The sequence below is a fragment of the Aptenodytes patagonicus genome, chromosome 22, assembly GCF_965638725.1.
Source record: "Aptenodytes patagonicus chromosome 22, bAptPat1.pri.cur, whole genome shotgun sequence".
Taxonomy (NCBI): Eukaryota; Metazoa; Chordata; class Aves; order Sphenisciformes; family Spheniscidae; genus Aptenodytes; species Aptenodytes patagonicus.
The window spans coordinates 860,457-882,995 of NC_134970.1; the positions used below are offsets into that span (position 1 = coordinate 860,457).

General features: G+C 56.2%; 1 protein-coding gene across 2 annotated transcripts; it reads right to left on the reverse strand.

Moving 5' to 3' along the window:
- Window positions 1-345: 345 nt before the first annotated feature.
- Window positions 346-21,023, reverse strand: TAFA3 (TAFA chemokine like family member 3). Of its 2 annotated transcripts, none has more exons than XM_076358132.1 (6): window positions 20,976-21,023; window positions 13,680-13,764; window positions 13,280-13,395; window positions 4,540-4,689; window positions 3,355-3,479; window positions 346-1,946 (listed from the first exon to the last, which is right to left on the reverse strand). In XM_076358132.1, the coding sequence occupies exons 3-6, from the start codon at window positions 13,392-13,394 to the stop codon at window positions 1,935-1,937; spliced, it is 402 nt and encodes a 133-aa protein (XP_076214247.1). In that variant the 5' UTR covers window position 13,395; window positions 13,680-13,764; window positions 20,976-21,023; the 3' UTR covers window positions 346-1,934. The 2 variants fall into 2 exon arrangements, with proteins under 2 accessions (XP_076214247.1, XP_076214248.1); XM_076358133.1 differs by lacking the exon at window positions 20,976-21,023 and adding an exon at window positions 20,520-20,541.
- Window positions 21,024-22,539: the final 1,516 nt, after the last annotated feature.

Sequence of the window (22,539 nt, forward strand, 5' to 3'; positions counted from 1 at the left end):
CATAGCCAAACACTTGACAAAAGCCCTTTGCTGCGTAACCCAGCAGCCGAGCCACACAGGGCCTGTGACAGGACAAATGCTCTGGCAGCGCTGGCAGCACGTCAGTGGCCGTGGCCCCAAGGCATGGCTACCCGCCCACCGGAGCTGGAGGAGGGTGTCGCCAGTCAGATCTCAGCGTGCAGAACTGGAGAGACACGGGCAGACTCATCTGTGTGGCAACATCAGTGAAAACCGAGGCGAAAATCAGCCTGTTGAGCATCACCCGAACTGTTCCTCTGTGGTTCAGCTAAATGAAAGAGTATGCCTTTTTAATGCAACGTGTAATTAGAGAGTGTAAGTCACAGCCAAAAGATTTTATTGAGCCAGAGAGTTAGACAGTTGCATGAGTAATGAGAGCAGCCGCTGTTGCACGAGCCGGTTGGGATTGGAATGGCCAGGGCAGAGCCCCCAGCCTCTCCACGTCGGATCCAGTTGGCAAGAGAAGCGCTCCCAAAGCCTCCCTTTGCTGCTGAATGAAAAGATCCTTTGCAGAGATTAAAATGAATTTATTATTTCACAGTTTGGTATTTACATCACATCTGGAGCAGGTATTACGTACCCCGTTACAAAAATGTCTAAATAACGAGTCCCGCCGGTGGTAGCCGGAGCACGGAGGCAGGTGGCTGCACGCACACCAGCGTCCCCGGGCAGCGTGCCATGCTGCCAGCCCCCATGCCGGCTCTAGCCCCTGGCCCCTCCTGAGCCGGCATGTGTCCCCACATGGGTCACGGAGCAGGGCTGGGACACCTGGGGAGGTGTTGGCCCCGCTCTCCAGCAGCAATGCTCTTGCTCAGGCCATGTGCCACCAGCCCCACCAGTGCAGCAGCCTCAGGGTCCCCAGCCCTGCCAATGTCAGGACCAGGGGGCTCCCATCCTCTCCCTCTCGAGCTGCCACGCCAGGGGAAACGATGCGTCCTGGAGATCACGAGCTCACGGCCAGGAGATGGTACATTTTTCTTTATTTTGAATTAATGCAATGAAGCCTGGCTCTGTCTGGGTCTCTGGCTGGGCATCTGCATGGTGTCAGGCACACCAGACCCACAGACAGAAGAGTGCTTCCCCCCACACGTTACTCTGAAATTCGACTGCAAACACAAGGAGTAATTTGGTGCCTGGGACTTGCATGGTAGAGAACAGATATTAAACTTGCAGCCTGACCAATGCAATTACCAAGGAAGGAGAAACCAGCAGCATGCTCCATGGAGACATTTCACCACTTCCAGGGCCTGATGGGGTGTCAGACGGCCCCGGCCATGCCAACGCATCTGCCACACATGGTCATGGCAGCCAGGTCACGGGGCAGGGAAAGCACAAAGCTCCGGGGGTTGGAGCAGCCCCCTGGCCTGTGGGTGACATGAGATCAGGCCCGAGCTCAGTACCTGCTCCTGGGAACCCACCGGGCCAGGAGCCGTGAGCCATAAGGGGGCAGGGTTTCACACAAGCATTGACTTCCCAATTCCTGATGGTGACCCTGATTCAACATCTTGGGAGATGGAGAAAGGCGACTCACAGCAATGACTTCAGCTATTTCAGAATAAAGCCCTTCCTGGGGGACCGCTGTCTGTCTCTGTATTGTCAACAGCTCTTACATGATCAGAGTATTTCATTTAAGAGGATGGGAAAATGAGCCCATTTCTTGGTCAGTGAGTGTGCCCACGGGGGAGGATGGGACCATGGAGTCACAGGAGTCTTGCAGCCTCCGGGGAAGCCGGGGCTCAGCGGATGCTCTGATCTGGTACCTGGCACAGTCCCGCCAGCAGGCGCAGGACGGCAGCCCCGGAGCATCCCACCTCCGCAGGCACCGCCTGGCCGGCCCACGTCCTGCTGCTCATGGCTCTGCAGAGCACCGGGGGCCCGTGCCGAGGCTGGTCAGCTGCCGCCGAGTTGCACAGAGGCTATCGCGTGACCTGCGGGCAGAGGAGGAGAGTGGGGCAGGTGCCTGCTAATGGAAACGGTGAACCTGTTTGCAGCGGGCAAGTTACCCAACGCACCCAGCTGATTACCCCATCTGCAAATTGCCAGCGAACAGCCTCAGGAGATGCAAGTATGATTTGCTCTTCGTATTCATTTAATGGGGTGGTCGTTCCAAATTTCAGCTTATGGATTGTTTGTGAACCCCATGCTCTGGCTACAGCTTCCACTGTTGGTCTGTCTGCAGAGGGGACCAGGAGGGGCAAATCCAGCCCCCTCAGCGCAGTTCCTAACAGGGCACCCAAAATCCTTTTGAAAACATAGGTCTACATTTCCAAAATGCTGCCTCCTTAGGGGAGGGCAAGGGACCCAAAAGGGGTGCTAGGAGGATGGTCATGGTGGTCAGGGCTGTTGGATGAGGGAGGAGAGCAGAAGCCCTGGGGTCCTGCAGACAGGAATGGTCTCCAGCAAGAGCCCAGGACAGCAAAGCCAGAGCCGAGGCTTTGGGCTAAGTTAGCAGCTGGGGGAAAAAATAAACAAACAATATTAAGATGGGAAAAAGAAAATGAACTAAATGTAGTGCTGCAGTTACTGATCAGTGATGGATGCCTAGGGCCAGAGGAACCTTCTTGGACATCCATAAAAATACTTGAGCATGAAAGTGCTTTCTGTGCACAAAAATAATAGCAATAATGAAAAAAATCCCAACATTGCTTAATACGATAATTTTATGGCAGGGGATGTGGGGTGAGAAAAACTAAAGCATAAGGAATAATTACACTCAACAGTATGAACAATGATTACAAAATTATGCAACTGATTAACCATGGCATATATGTAATTACTAATGAGTTTGATAAAATTTTAATTATACCTTGTTCTTTGGGGCATTCAGCAAGCCATGAAAATAATAATCATGTAGTGCTCTGTCACAGATGATTGCCTCAGACGGGGGAGCGGTGACGGATTCAGGGCTGTGCCACTCAGCTGGGACGAGCAACCTGCTGCCCTAGAGCAGCAGGGAGATGCTGGGGAGCAGCCAGGAGGGCCCAGCAGCCCTGGGCTGGTATGGAAACGTCCCCAGCACGTCTGCTCATGGTCTGAGCCATGCAACGCCCTCCTCACCGAGCCTCCCCGCAGGAGTTATCGATCAGCAAAGCCGTGGGACCCACTCGGGGTTTGCGCTACCCCCGCCGGCCCCTCCAGCACCGGTGACAACAGCACAGCCCAGACCCTCTGGCTCTGCTTCGGTGCATCGGTAACAAATGGCACGTGCCCTGGAAAAGCCGAGGCTCTCCCCTTCCCCTGTGAACTCTCCGGGGATGCTTTCCTGGCCTTTGCTTGCCCCAGGCTGGGGACAGGCCAGCGAGGCTTCCCCCCTCAGCACCCTGCCAGGGGACATACCTTGGTCGTCTTCACTTTGTTGCCGCTACTGCAGCTCCAGCCTGAGAGGTCGGGCAGTACCTTGCACTCCTCCCCATCGAGGCATGGCTCCATCTGGCACCACCACTTCTGCAGCACGATGGAGGCTGGGGGAGACGAGGGCGTCAGTGGCCGGGCTGCGGCACTGGGCACGGAGGAGCTGGCACAGCGGCAGCTGGGGGAGGCTGCCCTGGTCTGGCAGCGCATGGGGGACAGGGTGCCAGCCCTGCCTGCCTTCGGGAGGTGCAGGAGGGCAGGGCAGGAGGTGCAGCCCCTCTCTTCAGCACAGCCCACGACCCTGCCGAGGAGCCGCTCGTCGGCTGCCAGGCCTCATTTGACCCAAGTGCTCCACCTGCCTCTGAAGCACCCTGCTTTCTCTCCCTACCCCAGGTAAAAGGCCTAACAACAGCCCTGTCCTCACTCCCAACAGGAGCAGGGAGAACAGAGTTGTTCACGAACCTACTGCAGGCAAAGGGACCGTCTACCACTACTGGACTCTCTTAGGCTCTTGTAATTGATGCCTCCAACGTGGGTAACCAGAGAGGGCTCCCCTATCTTTGGGAAAGACGACACACACGAGCTGTTTGGAACATCAAAAACCTTCCCTGACAATTCATCCTGGCATTTCTTGATGTTGCACACAACCGCACTCACAGGACACTGGCTGTCAAGCGAATCAATACCACGCTGGCAGAAGCTGCAGCTGCTTCCGCCGGCTTTTCAGTGACGCCACGTGATGCCATTCAATAAAATATACATGGCTGGAGCTTTGCCTAGTGCTCCTCGCAGGTGATGGTGCTGCATGGCTGGAGTCACGTCCCTGCCCCTGGCTGCAGCAGCACAGTGAGCAGACATGCAGGGATCAATGCTGCGGCGCCTGGCCCCAGCACAGCGGCACGCTGGAAGAGCTTGAACTGCTAGAGCACCATAACCCACCCATAGCACACAGCCTGGGGCTGCATGGGGTAGGGGAACGCAGCCACGCCAATGGAGAGTGCCCCCAAAATGCTCCCACTCCCTCTCCCCCTCTGCTCCGCTGCAGGAGCCCCTGGGCAGGTCCCCTCTGTTAATCCTGGGCACACAGAAACTCCGCACCAGCCTGACTGATGGGGAAGACTCAGTCGGAGGGAGTTCATGGTACCCGGCTTGCAGCCGCGAAGTACTCACCATCCACGCAGGAGGGAGCCGCCCGTGTTGTCCCTGCCACCTGCCCCGGGAAGCAGGAGCATTTCACTGTCTGGGAGCGCTCCTCGATCTTGTTCTTATTGCAGCACCTATGAGCTGCAATGACTTCGCATGTGCCAGGCTCTACGTGCACTGTGGGAGGAGAAACAGCCGCTGTCACGCAGGGCTGTGCCCCAGAGCCCCCAGGCCACCTCCTGCTCACCGCTCCTGGCCAGCGCTGCCAGCATGTGCCGCAACCAAGGCACTGGGAGAGCCTGGCGTGGGCAGCGCTGTCCCAGCCTCCAGTAATCACCCCAGGGCTGCTGATGACATACACGCGACTCAGCCCAGCATCTCCCCAGCCCACCCATAAGAAGCGCTTGTCCTGCTCCAGACCTCCTGCATCTGAGCTCTTACTCCTAACAGCCCTCACACCCGTCCTACTCAGCAAAATTAATAGCCTCTTGCCATAGCCAAGCCAAGAGCATTATTGAAATGAATGAGCACATTAGTTAATTGCAGCTGATAATGAGATGCACACTTTGCTACAAGAGGGAAGCAAAGTGCTTCCCCTTCTTGCTGCCTTTGGCTTCAGAGTACCACCACCTCTGACCCCGGCTAAAACCAACGTTCCCATCTCACCATCACGCACCATCCTCTGGCTGGAGGAGGGAGGACCAGGACGGCGTCTCTGCCCTGCGGTGACACAGAAATGTCACGGTGTTCATCAGAAATCCGGGCTGCTCTGCTGTTCCCCCTCCCAGTGCCATTAAAATATTAAGGAAGAAAGAAAACTAATGTGCTGGCTTATCACCTCTGGGATCCAGGTTTAGAAGCTAGTTAGCATCGCAAATCAATTACTTTCACTGGGTAATGGCCCACACAAGCCCAATACAAATTAGTCAAACAGGGCTGGATAGACTTCATTCCCATGACCTGAGAGCGGGTGATCCCTGCAGGTCCTGTTTAATGAGCACTGGAGGAGCGAGCGCAGAGCCGCGCACCGAGACATCCCCTGGGTCACCGGGAACAGGCTTTTATTTCCACAGCGAGCAGGAGCCAGGGCTGCAGGGAGGATGGGGAAACTGCGTTTCTGCAGTGCACCATCCCAAAATGCATGCAGATGAGCACGCATCACACCGTCAGACCTGGCTGCTCTGTGTCCTCAGCTCAGCAGCACGCGCTCGGCCCCTTCCATACCCCAGGATGCGGGCAGGAGCCCCATGGGAGCCCTCGGCAGCCACCGGAGGAAAGGCTCGGTAAAGGGTGCAAGCAGGACATGCAAGGCTGCGGGGAGCAGCGTGGTGTACTGCTGCTGGCAGTACCCATGAGCACAAGCCCACGCTCAGCCCTTTCCCAGCATGTGTGGCTCTGCCTGTCACTGACCTACAGTTGTGGACCTGCCCATGCCATCCAGCCAGCCAGCCTCAGCTCCCAGCTCTGCTTCCAGCTGCCAGGAGGGTCCTGCTGAGGGTCCCAGGGCCCCATCCACCCCCAACCCCACGAAGCGAGGCGGCTGGCCCAGGGGGTTCATGCCGCAGGTTTGTGCTGGTGTCCCCTGCCCAGCTCTGCCAGAACTGGCACACAAAGGGGACCGGGGGCAGCTGACCTGCATCACGGCAAGCACTCCTGTGGGTCCCTGGGGAGAGGCAGCCACATACCCACGCTCCCCAGCAAACACCGCCTGCCTTCCAGCAGCGTTTGGAAAGCAGCCACTTCACCTTCTTAAATGAAAGGTCAGGAAAATGGGATCTCTCCCCAGGCACCGGGGGAAATCCCTCTGCCTTGCAGCCGCATTTTCACATCCCTGCTAGGAAATGCTGATCCAAGCGCAACCTCCTGGCTTGTGCTGGCCGGGCACAGCCGTGCCAGCTTCCAGCCAAAGCAGTCCTTGCCCCTCTCCTGTTCCCACTGCGTCCGAGCACTGACCAGGAGATGAAAGGGCAGGACGTGAGGAGGTGCCCCAGGACTCGCTCTCCAGCGATGCCACCAGCCTCGGGCCAGCGCAGAGAGACACTCACTGCTGTGCAGTAAGGCCATGTCCTAACGTGAACGTGGGCAGTGACAACACTGCTCATCCCTCGCAGCCTGCCCCGTTGGGGAGCCACACAGCCCTGTGCCCTGCACCCACCAGCACATGGACAGGACGGGCCATGCAATTACCACAGCTTTAATTTGACTTTATTTATTGTTATTTCATGGTCATTTTCTTTTAATGAACCATCACTTTCATTTCTGCCCATGATAATTACACAATTACCTATCCTGGAAGTATTTTGTAATAGCATCTCTGGCCATAAATTTTATGCTCCTTTTTAAATGCCATCATAATTCAGCTTTAATGATAATTTCCATTCTTTTTGCATGCAGAAATAGTAGACTTTGATGAAAGTGAGAAGGAAAGCAACTCATTACAGAACAAGCGTGACTGTTTTGCCCTGTTTTTACGGTTAATGGGATTTTTCAAATAATCTGAGGAATAAGTAGAGGTCCTTGGTTTGGGCTATGAACCCACATTTCCACCATGCTCTGGTCCAGGACCAGAGAAGTCACTCACCCATCCTGCACACCCCAACACAGCCCCCCCCAACAGGGGATTTTATACCCTCCAACTTCAGCGCTCGCGCGTAGTTATGGTTTTGACTCATTTTTATAAAAGCCTCCCCGCAAAGCTTCATTAGCAGAGCTCTTCCCAGGAGGAAGGGCCAGACGACCCTGCTGCTCCCTCTCACTTCTGCTCTCCGGCTTTTCATTTTCAGCTAATTTAAAAAGGTTCAGCCGACGGAGAGCCAGACAGAACTGAGAAATCGCTCATTACAGCCATGCAATAAGAGTCTGCTAACATGCCAAAGCCCTTTTAATTTGCTCAAAAAGGTGCAGCATGGAGATAAAGAAAAATTCGCCTCTCCTCTGGCTTACTGCAGCTGGCCGAGCACGGTGGCAGCGCGGTGCCAGACCCGCAGCCTCAGAGCCCATCCTGCCCCGGCAGGAGCCCGTGGGCACCCGCCATGTCCCTGCCAGTCACATCAAGGAACCCCGGCCGTCCCGGCAGACTGCGGGTGTGCAGACACAAGGAAGGCGCTCGCACCAGGACAGACGGACACAGTCCATCTCCAGCTCGCACCTTGCCCCCAGCCCTCCAGGCAGGCCACCCAGGGAAGGCAAAACCCACGGCAAATGAGAGATGCTCTCAAACCCATGGCAGACTAGAGATGCTCTCGCTGATAAGATGGTGCTTTGTGCTCCAGCCCTGCCGGACCCAGCCTGGGGCTGTGATTAGCTGAGCTGTACCAGGGGTGCAGTTCTGCCGTTGTGCTCCACGGGGGGCGGCTGCGAGTCTCAGAAAAGAAAGGTTCAGAAAGCCTTTGTTTTCCCTCAAAAGGCATACAGCTTTCCTTTGAGCCAGTCAGAGCCCAGGCAGCTGCTGCTAGCGGGGTCAGGCAGCAAACTGCAGTGCCAGGAGCAGCTGCCTCTGCCCCGGGAAGAGCTGCCTACAAGGAGCACCGTGTGCAGGGGCAGATACCCCATCACCCGCAGCCAGACTGGTCCCAGCTCACCCACCTGCTTCTGCTCGAGGACTGAAACCATGAACAGCTCAAAGACAAACGGATGCACCACGGAGGTCAGGCAGCCTCCTGGCACCAGCCCCACAGCACCCCTGGGGGCACGCAGAGCCCTGCAGCAAGGGCTCTGCTGATGGCAGAGCTGAGGGAGCAGCACCCACCCCCGGGACCAGGCCCTCTCTCGGGCCGTGAAATACTTTCATCTGTCTAAAGGTCTTCTGAGCATCCGATATCCTGCCCTGGGACACAATTACACTGGAAACTTGCCCCAGGCACTTCTCTCCAGTGCAGAGCCCTCCAGGCACCAGCCCCAGCGGGAGGCACAGCAGCAGGGCACGGTGCATCCCCTCCCTAAGCGACTGCTCGCAGCAGAGCTGCAGGCTGCATTTAGGCAGGAGGGACGGCCCCACAGGGAGCAGGGCAAGAGCCACCCCACATGATGTAAAGCATCTCAGCTCCCTACACACCAAACAGATTCACCCGCTTCCCTGCCCCTCGACAGCAGGCAGCACGGACCACACCAGACGCGAGTGCCACAGACCCCGGCATCCGAGAGAGCTCAGGAGTTTGGGGGGTTGTAACCAGATGCAAACGAATCCCTCAGCATCAGATACGGTGATTCCCAGGATGTCAGCAAGAGACTTTGCTGTTTCCTTGTTGTAGAAGTGATGAGCAGCCCCATGCCAAGGGGTGCCGACAGGAGAGCAGTGCCGAGGGGCTGCCTGGCTGCTGCTGAGCGGCTCCCTGCCACTCCAGGCTTTTATGTCACACGCCTGGGAAGAGCCAGAAGAGAGCTGGGGCCCAAGCGCAGGGAGAGCGATGGGCTCCTCTGGAGCTCCCTGCAGATGCTTCTCCTTTTGCTGAGCAGCAGGAAACTTCGAACCAGATAGGACTGAAAATGCAAATCAGATGGATGCTGTGTTTAACACCGAGAGCAAGAAAGCCCCAGAGAGCCCGAGATAAGTTCCAGAGCTTCTGGCATGCTTCTCCCTCCCATTTAACTGGTATTTCCCCACTGGAACCCTTTTTTTAAAAAAAATATAAAAAAAAGTCTTATCTCATGGAACCATAAAAGCATTGTAAAAGCACAAGGCTTTTGAATCCTGCATGCAAAAATAAAATAAAAATGCTGTCCTACTCTGGCTGACCTTTAAGTGAGTGGCAGAACATGTTTTTTTATGGCATAACCTGAAATGACACATTTTATGTGTCATTGGGAGGCGTGGGCACTGCTCCACATGTTCAGTGTAAAATACCACTCTGCTTGCTGGTGGGGAGTTGTAAAATGAAGAGAAGTTGAATGCATGTAACTGCCAGGCAATGCCCAAACCCTCTGTGTCAAAACCCCTTCCTCCTGAGCACTGAAATACCGTTAAATGGGTCCAGGTATCCTGAGGAGGGCTGAGCAGCACAGCAGAGACCAGGCGGAACCCGGGAGGGAGACAGAGGTCCAGTTCCCGGCGGGGAGTGGAGCCGTGGGCTCGGAGGGCTCTGCTCAGAGGGCAGCACAGCCCCGGGGGCACCGGGGAACGAGCGGCTCGTGGGCAGCCGGTGGCGTGAGCGATCTGTACTCTGTGTCCTGCAACAATACTACTACTAACATTCACTAAATAATTAAAGTCTTAAAATCACTACTGCCTTAGACACTTGTATTATTTAAGAGGGTTTTGGAGAGAAGCAGGCTTGTTTTTGTTGCTCATTATCACTGCATGTTAGTTGGGATTTTCTACTGCCTTGTCACCTCAAGACTCCACATCACGCTCTGTTTCCCTTCGCTGCATGTGCAAGTGTGTGCACACCCACGAACTGCTTGTGCAAATCCCATCACTTCACACTTGCAAGCAGAAAAACAAATGCCTGAACTGCGTCAAGAACAGCTGAAAGTGTTCTGCCATTGTGTGACAGATGAACCTGTATGGGCATCCTGCGGCTAGAGGATACAGCTCCCGACACACAACCTGCCTTCCTCTGCGGTGCTGAGCGGTGCTTCCCACACACCCGGAGCAGCTTCTGCCTCATCTAGAGAAGGTGGCTTAGGAAAATATTCCATCTTGATATAAAGGCTGCACATGACGGAGAAACCAACGCTTCCCCAAGCGAGAGGGAATCCTGCAGAAGCATCTCACAAATAAACGCCACAGAGCTGCTGTCTTCACTCTGAGCAGCGACGCACTGACCAGTAAATCTCTCTTACAAGATAATCAGAAATCAGTGCTCTCCGTTCACTCAAAGAACCTCATTTCCTGAAAGCAAATCCCAGCTGACTAAATGTCTTTACTTCTGCTCCAGGTTGAGTGGTGAATGTGAATGAAGGAAAAGATGTCACTTTGATTATCAGCATTAGAGGGGTTTATCTGAAGATGCTGGGGCCACCTTTGCGGGAGCTGTATCCAGACAAGCAAGCCTTGTTCATCACGTAGAGCTCACCACGTTATATGGGGGATTAAATTGTTGGTGAATCATTCTTCACCGAGGAGTCTCCTATTCCATTTCCAAATGACTTAATCTCCGCACTCGATTCACGTGGCTATTTAAATCCAACCACATACCCCAGGAAGCACCACTCTGCTTGGACACATTAGCGTTCCCCACATGCTGGGTGAGCACAAGTGATTAGGTCTTATTTCTGCAGCCAGATGTCTACAGTGCGGTGTTTCCCTGGACAGCTAACAGAGGGTCTGCACGCGGGCTCTCTGTTCAAGAAATTCATGAGTTTGGGGGCTCTGAAACCTTGTGCCCGCATTGTCACAATTAAAGATCTTCCTCTGCTACTGCTCATTTTTAGGTGCCACACCTGGTTTTAACTGTGAATAAACGCAATGCTCTAAACGGCTGAAAGCTCTGGATGTGTCTCTCCTTTTATGCACACAATCCACCAGCATCTCTGACTGTGGGCGTTGCAGGCAGGCATCAGCGACACAGCTATCCCCATTCCCACCTCCAGAAATGTAACTGCGGGCTTCCTAGGACAAAAATGTCATTGCAACTGAGAATGCAACCTTATGAAAGTGCGTTTCAAACATAACCTTTAGCGAAAACTGTCCCAAATGAAGGAAAAGCACAGGGCAGACAACAGGAAAATAAAGGCCATGAACTCAGCAAGCAGGCTAAGAATTCCTGGTTTGAGCCTGTGGAAATCCAGCCCAGGAGAGGAGGCAGCAGCCAGTGCAGCCACACAAAATTCTTACAGTGCTGGGAAACCAGGACGTGCAGAGAGAAACCGTGTTAATACAGACACAGAGCAGAGTCAAACTTTTAAGTATTTGCTCCTGGTATATCCTCTTTGCTGTGGGTTAGAATTTGCTTGAATAAAAAGTGCAAGATTTGGTCCACTGTGGATAAGTCTGTGTGCGCAAAAAATCCCCGGCTCTCTGCCTGCGAGCACATGAATACATGAGCCTGTCTCCTCATGTACGGAGCGAGATTTATACATAATTCACACCCCACGAGTACACTTGGGCATTTGCACTTTAAACCTAGGTGAGTCGCTGCTTTATTAATGCTAGGTCTGACTCTTGCCCGAAGAAGCAGCTCCCCTGCAAACCGCTCCTGCCAGGGAGAAGTGGGGCTCTCCAGCCCCGGGGACCGGGCAGGTTGGGTGAGTGCCCGGCTGCAGGCAGTGCCCGAGCCCGTATCCTGGGGAGTCCTGAGCTGGTGCCAAAAAGTCATTCCAGAAACAACTGAGGAGTTTTATCTTCTCATGCACCTGCTACAGGTTAGAAAGAGGGTAAGGCAGGTAACTGCTGACTAGCTGGTTGAAGGAGTCACTCTGGAAGATATGTTTTGGTTTTAAACAATGAGGATGGGGATTACAGGATTAGAACTGCTTTAACTGTCAGGCAAAAATGACAGAAATAGGACAGGGTGTGGGGTCAGGCAAGAGCACGAACAATTTCAGATTAACCCTTAAATACCTTTTTTTTTTTCCCCAAACACTGGCACAAGAGGCAGACAGCACGTGCCCCAGAATTGCTCCCTACTCCAAGCACTTGCCTCTGCCACCCTGCTACACAACTCTGCCAGCACACCAGTAACATCAGCTCCCACCCGCTCCCGCTGTCCTCCCACCCACCCACGCCATCCTCCCACCATGCACCGAGGAGAAGAACCCCCAGATCCCCCCTCCAGTGCGGCCCATCGGGCTCCTGCGCCAGGCAAGACGGGCACGAAGGGCTGAGGGTGATTTCTCAGCTGCTTCTCTTCTCAAGACACAAACTTCAACCATGGGTTCACGTAACCCCTCCAAAAATCACATTGATTGCACAAAACAGCATTCCAACATACACGAACAGAGGGGGATCTTGAAGCCACCGCTGGGAATGACAAATTAACACCCCAAAGCCAAGGCTACGCTTTGCAGCAAGACTTTCAGTTCTACAGCAGTTTATACTTGTTCCATGTTTCAAGATGATCTTTACAACCAGAGGGCTGAAAATTTGTATTTCTAATGAAAGCCTAAAGCGGAGAGTGTCCATTGCATAAAAAGCATAGTTTGGGACACTCATCGCAACTTAGATGGAAAGAGTAATGTCTCACTGCTCACAGATCAAGAATTACCTCAGTAATAACCTGAATACGTAGATGTGTCTCAGATTTTGCTACAGACATGAAGAAATTCACTTTTCAGCTCCTCAGACCAGCTAGGCTCACCAAGCAGCAGTTTTTAAATGCCCCATATTAAGTATTTACAAGTTACAACTCCAAAGAACAGCTTTACTGCTATATGGCTCCAGGTTCCTGCCTGTCTCTGAGGAGCAGCCCAGGGAGTTTCCTGCACGCACGGACACTCGAAGTGCAAATCCCGCAGCTGTCACAGTGGCACCAGAGAGAAAAATGTCGGTGCCTGTCAGCATCTGTTTGCTGGATTCTGCCCCGCACCTTCAGCACACTCCTCCTCACCACCCGGACCCCAGTGACGGGGTCGGACACTGAGGTCCCCCGGGCTGCCAGCCTCTGGTCCCCCTGCCCACTCCTGCAGCCGGTGCACGCCACGACCCAAGACCACCTGCACTAGTCCTCCCACCCAGGAACGAGGGATGGGCCCTCACCAAACATCTCAGCCCCATGTAACCCCCACCCCGGGCTCCCCAGGGAGACCTCAAGGTACCACCAGCGTCATGGGGGCCTAGGGTGATCACACAGGAGCATGACGCATGTAGCAAGGATGTCGCTTCCCCTACCTGAATGGCTTCTGTGATGGGTGGAGGCCAGCGTCAGTCTTCCCCACAGTGTGGTAAGGCAGAGAGTGAGCACGAAAACCCATTTGCTCAGGCTTTGTATGTCTCTCTCACTCATTCTACCAAAAACAAGAAGAGATGTGCAGAGGAAGAGGGGCTGAGGAGGGTTGGGAGGTGCAGCCCCCACTCACCGACACTGCTGCACGCAGCGGTGCAGCCCCTGAACACGCACGGCCAGAGGGACCGGGGTGGCCTGGCTGCGGGGACACGGCCCTGGGAGGCAGGGCACACACCAGGGATTCACCCACTGCCCTTCAATGGGCTCAGACTTCTTCAGCAGCACGGGCCATCGCAGCAGGACAGAAAAACCACACCAGCAGTAGCACAGACGAGCAATAGTTACCTCTTACTGGGGTTTCACACTAACACCTTTGCATCTGCCAACCTCGGGTAGGTCAGGTCTTTGCAAGGGGCACACATCAGTGCATCTGAAAGGAGAAAGAGAAATATGGGTAGCGATACCTGCTGTACGGTACCTGGGGGGTGCGAACCGCTGAGTCCCCCGGGAGCGGCTGGGGACACCCCGGGGCTCAGCTGGCCCCACATCAGCACACACGCTCTCGTGCACAGGAGCACACACCTGCCCATCGCACGCACCAAAACCTCTCTGGGAACTCAGCCCATAACCCTGCTCACCCCCTTTAACACCAGTGTGCCTCCATCCACTTCAGAGGAGTTGCTCCTGATTTTTACTGCTGAGAGTGCAAAAATCAGGCCCATTAGAGTATGTTATTAATGCAGATCACAAATACTACATACAGACCCAGGGTGTGTGGGAAGAGCCAGAGTAAATCAGCAGTGAGTCATTCCAGGTATCGCCTTTTCCATGTGCGGTTACGCTCTGTCATCGCCCTCGCATCACTGAGGTCCCTTGCAGTGACGCCCAAGGTTTGACTCTCATGGGCTGGGCACTTTGCAAACCACTCACCAACAGACAGACGGACCGACCACACCAAGCTGCCCCAGGGCCCAGCCACCCTCCTGCTTGGCAGGGCCGGTGCTGCACGGGGCGCTGAGGAATGGGGCAGCCGATGCCTGGGCAGACACGCGCAGCCCACAGCAGCGCTGGGACCTGCACCCCAGTGTCTCAGAGCAATGCCTTGTTCTGGGTCTGCTTCTCCTCTCGGCACATCTACAAAGTTCACGAAACCACACAGACACAAAACTGCCTCCACTATCTTTGAACACACCTGGTCCCCCAGTAACCTCCCTTGGCACACCAGGGCCATCTACCGCCACCGCTGCCCACTGGCACCGCGCTGGTACCCCCTCTCCCACCACACAGGACGTGCTGGGAAGGAGCAGAGTTTTACATCATCTGAAGCCCTTCAGGAAAAATTTAAATCCCCAAAGACTTGGTGTTTTACTGTCGACTGCTTTAAATATGTTCCCTGTACAATTTATCAGCCGCAGCCCTGCAGGTGGAAACGGCTCTGGGGCTCTGCAGGCAGCAGCACGAGCAACAACAGCTTTGACAGCAACGTCTCCACTCGGCATCTGCCAGGTGAAGTGACAACCTCCTGGCCTCGTTTATCGCCTGCTGAGATCTAACCGGGTCCAGGGCAAATAACTGTGTCCCCCGTAAAACTTCAGTGCCGTATCATAATTTATTAATGAGAGGCCACGAAGACAAGTGGCAATGACGCCGAGGCTCGGGAGCGCTGCCAGGACCAGGCAGCGGGTGCCTGGGCTGCCCCTGCCGCATGCAAGGCTCGTGCCCACGGTCCCCTCCCCGGTGAGCTTCACTGCACCGGCCCCCGCTGCCCCCACCCACCGGGGCCGACGCAGGCAGCGAGGGCAGCGCGGGATGCCGGCCAGGCACCAGACAAACCCGGGCTGCTGGGAGAAGAAATCTTTAGTTTTCAACCATCTTCTAAATTTCTATCTGCTCTGGACCAGGCTGAGACAGTGAAACATACTCACATAATGAAGTGCCAGAACAGAAAATGCTGACATTTTTAGTCAAAACAAGGTGATTTGAGGTGGTAAAAGGGCATTTCTTGTTTTGAAGCATTTCAAAATAAATTGTTCTGTTTTAAACTGACAGTTCAAAGTGAAAAATGTTTCATTCCAAAATGCTGATTTAAAATGATATTTTCCATTTTGATTCTCCCAGCTGGGGGGGAGTCACCAAAAACGTTGACATTTGCCTAGGGGGGGGGAAAAAAAAAACCAAACCCAAAAAACGTTATCTTGACAAAAATACATATTTTACGCTAGAAAAGAATTTAAAGGTAAGAAAATACTCCTAATTAATGCTGCAGGATAGTCAGCTTGGCCAGGAGCAGACTGAAGCGTGGTCGGGGAGGGCGCGGACATGCAGGCATCCCACTCTCCTTCCCGGCTCCATCCCTGCCTGCCGGGTGACAAGGGACTGATCCCGCTCCAGCACAATCCTCACTCAAGCTACACCTGGTGCTGCGGGGCCCAGAGGGGCTGTGCAGACCTGCACCGCTGCCCTGGGCTGAGGCAGCCCCGAGCCCCCCCCCCCGAGCCACTGCATCACCAGAATGAACCCGAGATGGCTTAACGTGCAAGAAAACCATCACTCCTTGAAACGGGCATGAGCTGATGTGACAAGACTGCGCCGACTCCCTCGTGTAAAGCTGTATTTAGGCAATCTCCAGCGCTCCGGTGGGGCTGTCAGCAGAATCTGCTCTGCAAGAGGCTTCCTCAGAGGGGGGATTTTCACACAACAGCCTGCACTGTCGGAGTCCCTTCAGAGATGTCACAGCCCATCATGTAAATATTGATTCCAGCTTAAAACGCGTACTATTTCCTCAATGAAAAAGTAAACAGCTCTCTCAGAGCTGCTCAGCCCTTCATGTAAATCCAGGGGCAGCGCGTGCATCAGCACTCAGCACTGCGGCCAGCTGGGAGTGGGGCACGATGCTTTCCCACACCGCACGTGCATACGCACACACCCACCCCCCGGCCACACTGGACCAGGGGAGCCAGGGAGGAGCTTGTGCCCCAGCTGGGCTGGGACATGTGCCACAGCACCCATCTGTCCTGCCCCACGAAGGGGCACATCTGGCAGCCCAGATGTGAGGACAGCAGACACGAGGCTGTCACCAGCCTCTGCATTTCTTGTGGCAGTGAGCCCCCGATGCCAACACACATCCCAAGAGCTTCCAGCAGAACGGCCAGGCCCCCGTGGGAGGTCAGCCCACACTAAGAGTCCCTGGTCTCCCGGCTGCTGCTCCGCTCCCCCTCCACACAGGGCATGCAGGGAGCACAGCCGAGCTCCCAGGCACAAGCACTGAGCCCCACAGCATGCGCCGGAGTCCCTCCGGAGGAGCCCAGCCCCAGCTCCTGCCTGTGGGACCCTACGGGCCATGTGAGGTCTCCAGGAGACATCCCTGAATCTCTCGGCTGGACCAAAACGCAAGCACACCGCTGGCCGCCTCCATCCCACACAGGACAGGGACACGCTCCCAGTGCAAACTATATTTAGCTCAGAAAGGCTGAGCTGTTTGCTACAGCCAAGGAAGCATAAATAAATCACAGAGTTATCAATAATGCAGCCCGCACTGTCCACGCCGCACTCAAAAGGGAAGCCACTGCACCGAGCAGCAGGAGCTGAGCTGGCAGCTGGGGAGAGCACACAGGGTTCGAAGGAGCACGAAGCCGAGAGGCGCCATCCCTGGCAGCAGCCATTGGAGCAATGCTCCCCCCGGAGCCACACTGGCACAGGCGCTCAGGGCTCCCACTCATGCACAAACTCCCATTAGAAAACACAGCTTTGCAGAAATTGCTATTTTGACAGTTATCAACCTCCATCGTCATGAGACTCCAACTACAAATGTTTGGTCTGACTTGAAATTTTTCAGCCTGGAATGTCATTTTGAAATGAAGAGTGGTGTTCTGGCACATCAAAGCACTTAATTTTGATTGAAAATATCAGTATTCTCTCTTCTGTTATGTTCTGTTTGGAATTCTGTGGAATTTTTCATTAACAATTTTGTTAGCTGCTTTTCACCTTTCATCTCTAAGCTGGGACGTGAAGTAACTGCAAAGTACCCAAATCTTTCTGAAGATAAATCTTGGTCATAACCAGCGTGGCAGAGATGACTGTTCCTCTCCACGGGTCCATGTCCTTCCCCATGGGCATGAGCCATCACCCACACGGCAGCCTCCCCAAGGCTTCCCTGGCACACAGACACATGGGCACACCCGGAACAGCTCTGCGCTGCCCTCCCAGACCCCAGCCACTCTGCCAGTCACAGGAGCTAGAGACTTTTTCCTCCTTCTTCGTTAAAGCCATGTGTAGAACTGCAACCCTCCAGCCAGGACAGCTCTGTCTGCAGCTCAGCTGGAATGCAGCCCGGTGCCCCACGGTGCTAATGAGGGACTCTCTGTCATGCCAAATTACATTCCAAGTCCTGCCGGTCTGAAGCATTGTTTGTAAAGGTCCATGTGAGCTGGATAATTATAGTTAGCAGAATTCCACCCAAAAAAGAAACAGAGAGAGGTGGGGAAGGCTGGCGCATTGGCTGGTTTTCTGTGCCGAGTGACACAAGCCCTCCCCGCTGCAGCTTCAACACTGTCAACCTTCGTGCACATCTGGCCCTACAGTTCTGCCAGTTTTCCAAAAGCTATTTTCATACTCCTGCTGTTTTCAGCACTTCTTGGAACTTGGGCACCTTCGCTTGGTGCAAGAAGAGGTGCAGGCTTTCGCGCAACAGAGCACAATCCAGGGGTCCGCAGTGCCAGGCAGCCCCGTGTCCCGTCCGCGGAGCAGGGAGGAAACCTGGCCAGAGCCCAGCAGGCACAGAAACCTTCCATGATGTTGGAGATGTTACGCTGCCCATTGGAGGGGGTGATTTTGTTTTAATACTTCCCTGAAGCAAAAAGTCAGACCATCTCAGCAAACGCCCCACTGTGCAGGACTGGGGAACAGGCTGCACACCAAGCCCCGTGACCACCCTGCACATCCGTGCCGTGCCACACGGCTACCTGGCAAACCTCATGACAGCAGTGGCTGAGCCGAAACCCCCTCATACAAGAGGGAGGGCTGGACCCCCAGACCACCCTGCCTGCTCCGTGCCCGCAGGCGCTGCCCCTTCCCTCACCCCAAAGTACAGCTCCGTGGGCTGCACAACAGGCAATGGCAGCAGCACGGAGAGGCTGCTGAGTCTCCCGAGAAGCTGATACCTCCTTGAAAGATCCTGACAAGCAAGGAGACACTGCCACAGTCCCCCAGGAAGGCACAGCACAGGCTCCTACGGCTCTGCCTCCAGCAGCCAAAGAGAGGGCAAAAGCAGCAGGGCAGGCTTGGCAGAGGGCATCTCCCTCCTCCCCCAAGGCTGGAAAACCAGCTGAGCGCTGGATCCTCCAGCCTGGGCAGGTGACGAAATGCCCAGACATGCGCAGACTGTGAGGTTTGGACCCAGGACCTCCGAGAGACTCTGCTGCTGCCCATCCTGGGAACAAGCTGCGAGTGCTGAACACAGCTGGGGGTCCCTGGGGAGGCTGGTCAGCAAGATGCTGCCATCCACTGAGCACTGATCAAATGCAGCAGCAACCTCCATACCCACAGCTTTGGGTTCATCAGTGCAGGCCAGCAGACTGGCTACCTCCTAGCTCCCTCCGCAGCACTGAGGATGCTCAATTACAGGCAAAGCTGGGAAGCCAGAGCTACCGTGGCCGCAGAGCTGGGGGCAGCGCCTAGGAGGCTGGCATGCCCACTTGGAGCTGCACTGACAGGAGCTTCACACAGTAACTCCTGCACCCTCCCATGCTCTGTACTGCCCCAAACGCTGCACTGCTCCTCCCCAAAGCAAAACCCCACCTCAGAGGAGCCCTGGCCCAAGCCCCAGAGCTCCAGGTTGAGCTGAGCCCTTTTGCACACTTCATTTTAGATCTTACTCTGGGTACACTTACAGTGGTCCAGCCCCACAGATGTGCTGGCAAGGGCAGCATGAGGCACGTGCCCTCCAACCTGGCAAAGAAGCGGTAGGGGAACACACAGAAATGCAGAGGACTCTTTCCCCCAAGCGTGCTCTCTCCTCCTGTCCTCTACGCTGATTTATTTCCAGCTCCTTGCTCATTCCTCCAGCGTCTGCAGCATTTCCTTCCCAGACAAGGTGAGCAGGAGGGTTTTTAACTCTAATTCTACCCAAGCATGGGCCCGTTCCTGCTCCCTGACATGGTGAATCCTACTGCCCCACTGCCATTTTGAAGGTCAGCTCTGCTCACAGCTCAAACCTCAGCCTCATCCAGTGCCAGGAACCTCTCTCTGGCAGAGCGTGGCCACTCATCAGGGGTGTTGAAACCCAAGGTCAACAGCAGCTCAGTCAGTCTTGTCAGTGGAAGAAAGCAGAGGACTTAGCTCAAATTGTTTTCCCAGGAGATAGAACATCTCACCTGTGCAGGCTCTTTGCTGGGGTGTGGGTGCCCCAGCACAGATGAGCTCTCCCAGGGCCAGGGCACCTGCACACTGAATAGTCCCCCAAGCCTCACACTGCATCAAAAGGGATGGCTAACTGGCAGGAGGAGGGGACTCCAGCCCCCTGCCCAACACCGTGGCATGGATCCACTCCTACCTGTCTCCAGAATGGGACTGGTACTGGATGCTCTCCTCCAGACCACTGAGCCTCCCCTCGCAGGTGAGGGGGACGCTTGGCCCATACAAGCTGCTCCCCATCCTGCGCCCCTTGAGCCACCCCATGAGGCAGCAGGACGCCAATGCCCCTGCCCCACTCCAGCCCAGCATCGACGAGAAGCAAGTCCACACCAGCCAAAGGAGTTACAGCAGAGAGGAACAAAGTAGAGGAAGACTGAAGCCCACGTCCCATCCCGTCCTGCCTGAAGCTTTGGCTGCAGGGGACAGCTTGCACCAAAAGAAGGCAACGGTTGGTCTTGATTTCTCCTTCCAGGGTGAAGAAGTGTGTTTGGCTGCTGTAACCTCGGAGCTCTCCAGCAGCGCTTTGCCTCCCAAAACTGCAAGCGGCTTCTCAGGGCTGGCAGAATCGTTTCACCAGGGGTAAACTGCACCCCTGGCCATAGCTCACCCCCGCAGCAGGACCCTGCCAGATCCAGTGGCCGGACCCAGGCCCCCCTCGGGCGGGCACTGCCCCCCCCCCCCCCGTCGCTGGGCAGACGGGGGACGGAGGTGACCTCTTCTTTTGGAGTCCCCTGTAACCGAGCACACGGCAGGAGCCGGCAAGGAGAAACTTACTGCGAAGACCCGCCCGACCCCCCCCAGCCCGCACCGGGCCGCCGAGGGGCCAGCGCAGCGCGGGGGCTCGGGGAGCCTCGCACCGCCCCGGGGGGCGATACGGGACGGAGACACGCTGCGCCCGAGCGGCGACCTGCGGCGGCCGGGCCGGGCCGGGCGCGCACTCCGCCGCGGAGCCCTGGACCGGCGCCCCGGGGCCGCCGCTGCCCGCGGGCACGCCGAGCCCGGCAACTCCCCCCGCCCCGGCTCCCCGGACGGTAACGGCCCTGCCCCCGGCAGGGCTCAGCCCGCAGCGGGTCGGGCGCGGCGTCCCCTCGCACCGCCCCGGGGACCGGGACCGGGCAGGGACGCGGGGCCCCGACGGCGCTGCCGCTGCGCCGCGCTCGGCACCGGGGCCGACCCGGGGGTCCCGTCCCACCCCGCCCGCCCCAAACTTTCCGTCCGGGCCGCACGTACCTGCCGGTGCCGTCCGTGCGGGCCGGGGCCGCCGCTGCCCATGGCCGCCGTCCGACCGCTCCGCCGGGTCAGCGCCGCGTCCGCGGGCCGCTGCGGCCGGGGGCCGCTGGCATCGCCGGGCGGCGGCGGCGCCGGCAGCACTCGGCTCGGCTCGGGGCTGGGCGGGGGCGGCGGGCGCGGAGCCGAGCGGCCCCGGTGCCCGCGAAGGGGCGCAGCGCCGCCTGCCGCCCGCTGCCGCCCCGGGACCGGCCCTGGCACCGCCGATCCCCGGGCTCGCACCCGGCTCCGCACCGACCCACCCCGCCGCCGGTCCCTCCTGGAAGAACGCTGCCCCGCCCCAGTTAGCCCCGGTGCTCATTAACGTAGCCAGTAGGGAGGACTGGTCAGAGCTAATTTACCTGAAAACCAATTCCCCCCCCAAAAAAAACGTGTGATGGCCCCGGTGAGCAACGAGTGGTACTGTATGGCGCGGGGACGGACGGACGGACGGACTGCCGGCCCCGCTCCTGCGGCACTCTCCTTCCCAAAGCGGGAGCCTGGCTTCAGTGTCAACCCACCAAAACTCGTAGCTTTCCTGGAGCCAATAACTGCCGAAATATTGGTACCGACCTGGACCCAGCCCTGTGGGAGACTCCCAAACCTGACACAGGGGACCCAGGCACCAGCCTGGGATGTTTTTTTCCCCAGAGCAGCTGCTAGACTGGCCCAACAAACCCCTCCTGGCGCACCCCAGGACACGGCTCTGCACATGCTGCTGTGACGACTGGCAGCAACAGGCTGTAAAATGCCAATAAACAGCAAAAGCAAGGGTTGAATTTTCGTAACAATTGCTGCCATCGGCGTGTAGCACAGAGAAGGGCCAGGGGTTAGTCCCACAGCCTCGGGACAGCTGAGATGAGAGGCTGGAATTACACATAAGTCATTTGCTTTGCTTTACCCAAACCCGTTTGCGTATCTATGAAAGCCTTTGTTTTTTGAAGACAGTTCACAGTTTACTCCTGGAGCTTTCAAGCCACTGCTCAGCTGGAAACACTAAATGATTTCCAAGACCAGTCGGAGTTACAGATCAATGGCAGCTGTTCAGACAAACCACATGTGGGCAGTTTGTAAATCTCCTGGCCCTTTCCTTTCCATGAGATGACTGAAGCCTTCGTGCATCCCCTCTCCCCACCCAGGCACCGGCCCTTGGAAAGGGTTCTGCTTGAAAGCCCCAACAACGTGCCACATTCGGGCCATCCTTGCCAGGCACCCACTGGCCCCCAGGTTTGTACAAACCCCGTAGCCCCTGAGCGCGGCTGGAGCAGCAGCTTGCTCCCTGCACACCCAGGGACATCACAGGCCACCGCCAAGCTGGGCCCCTCGCTGCCACCCAGCACCCTCGCCCGTGGCTTTGGTGCATGCCAGGTCTCAGCCTGTCCTGCTTCGCAGAGCCCTGGCTCCCGCTCCTCTGGCTCTCCGCACCTCTGACAAGCCTCATCATTTGACCTATTTTCCTTCCTGTGATCCAAGCGGGTTTCTGCAGCCACTTTGAACAAACCACAGCCTCTCAGTGCCTCCGCAGCAC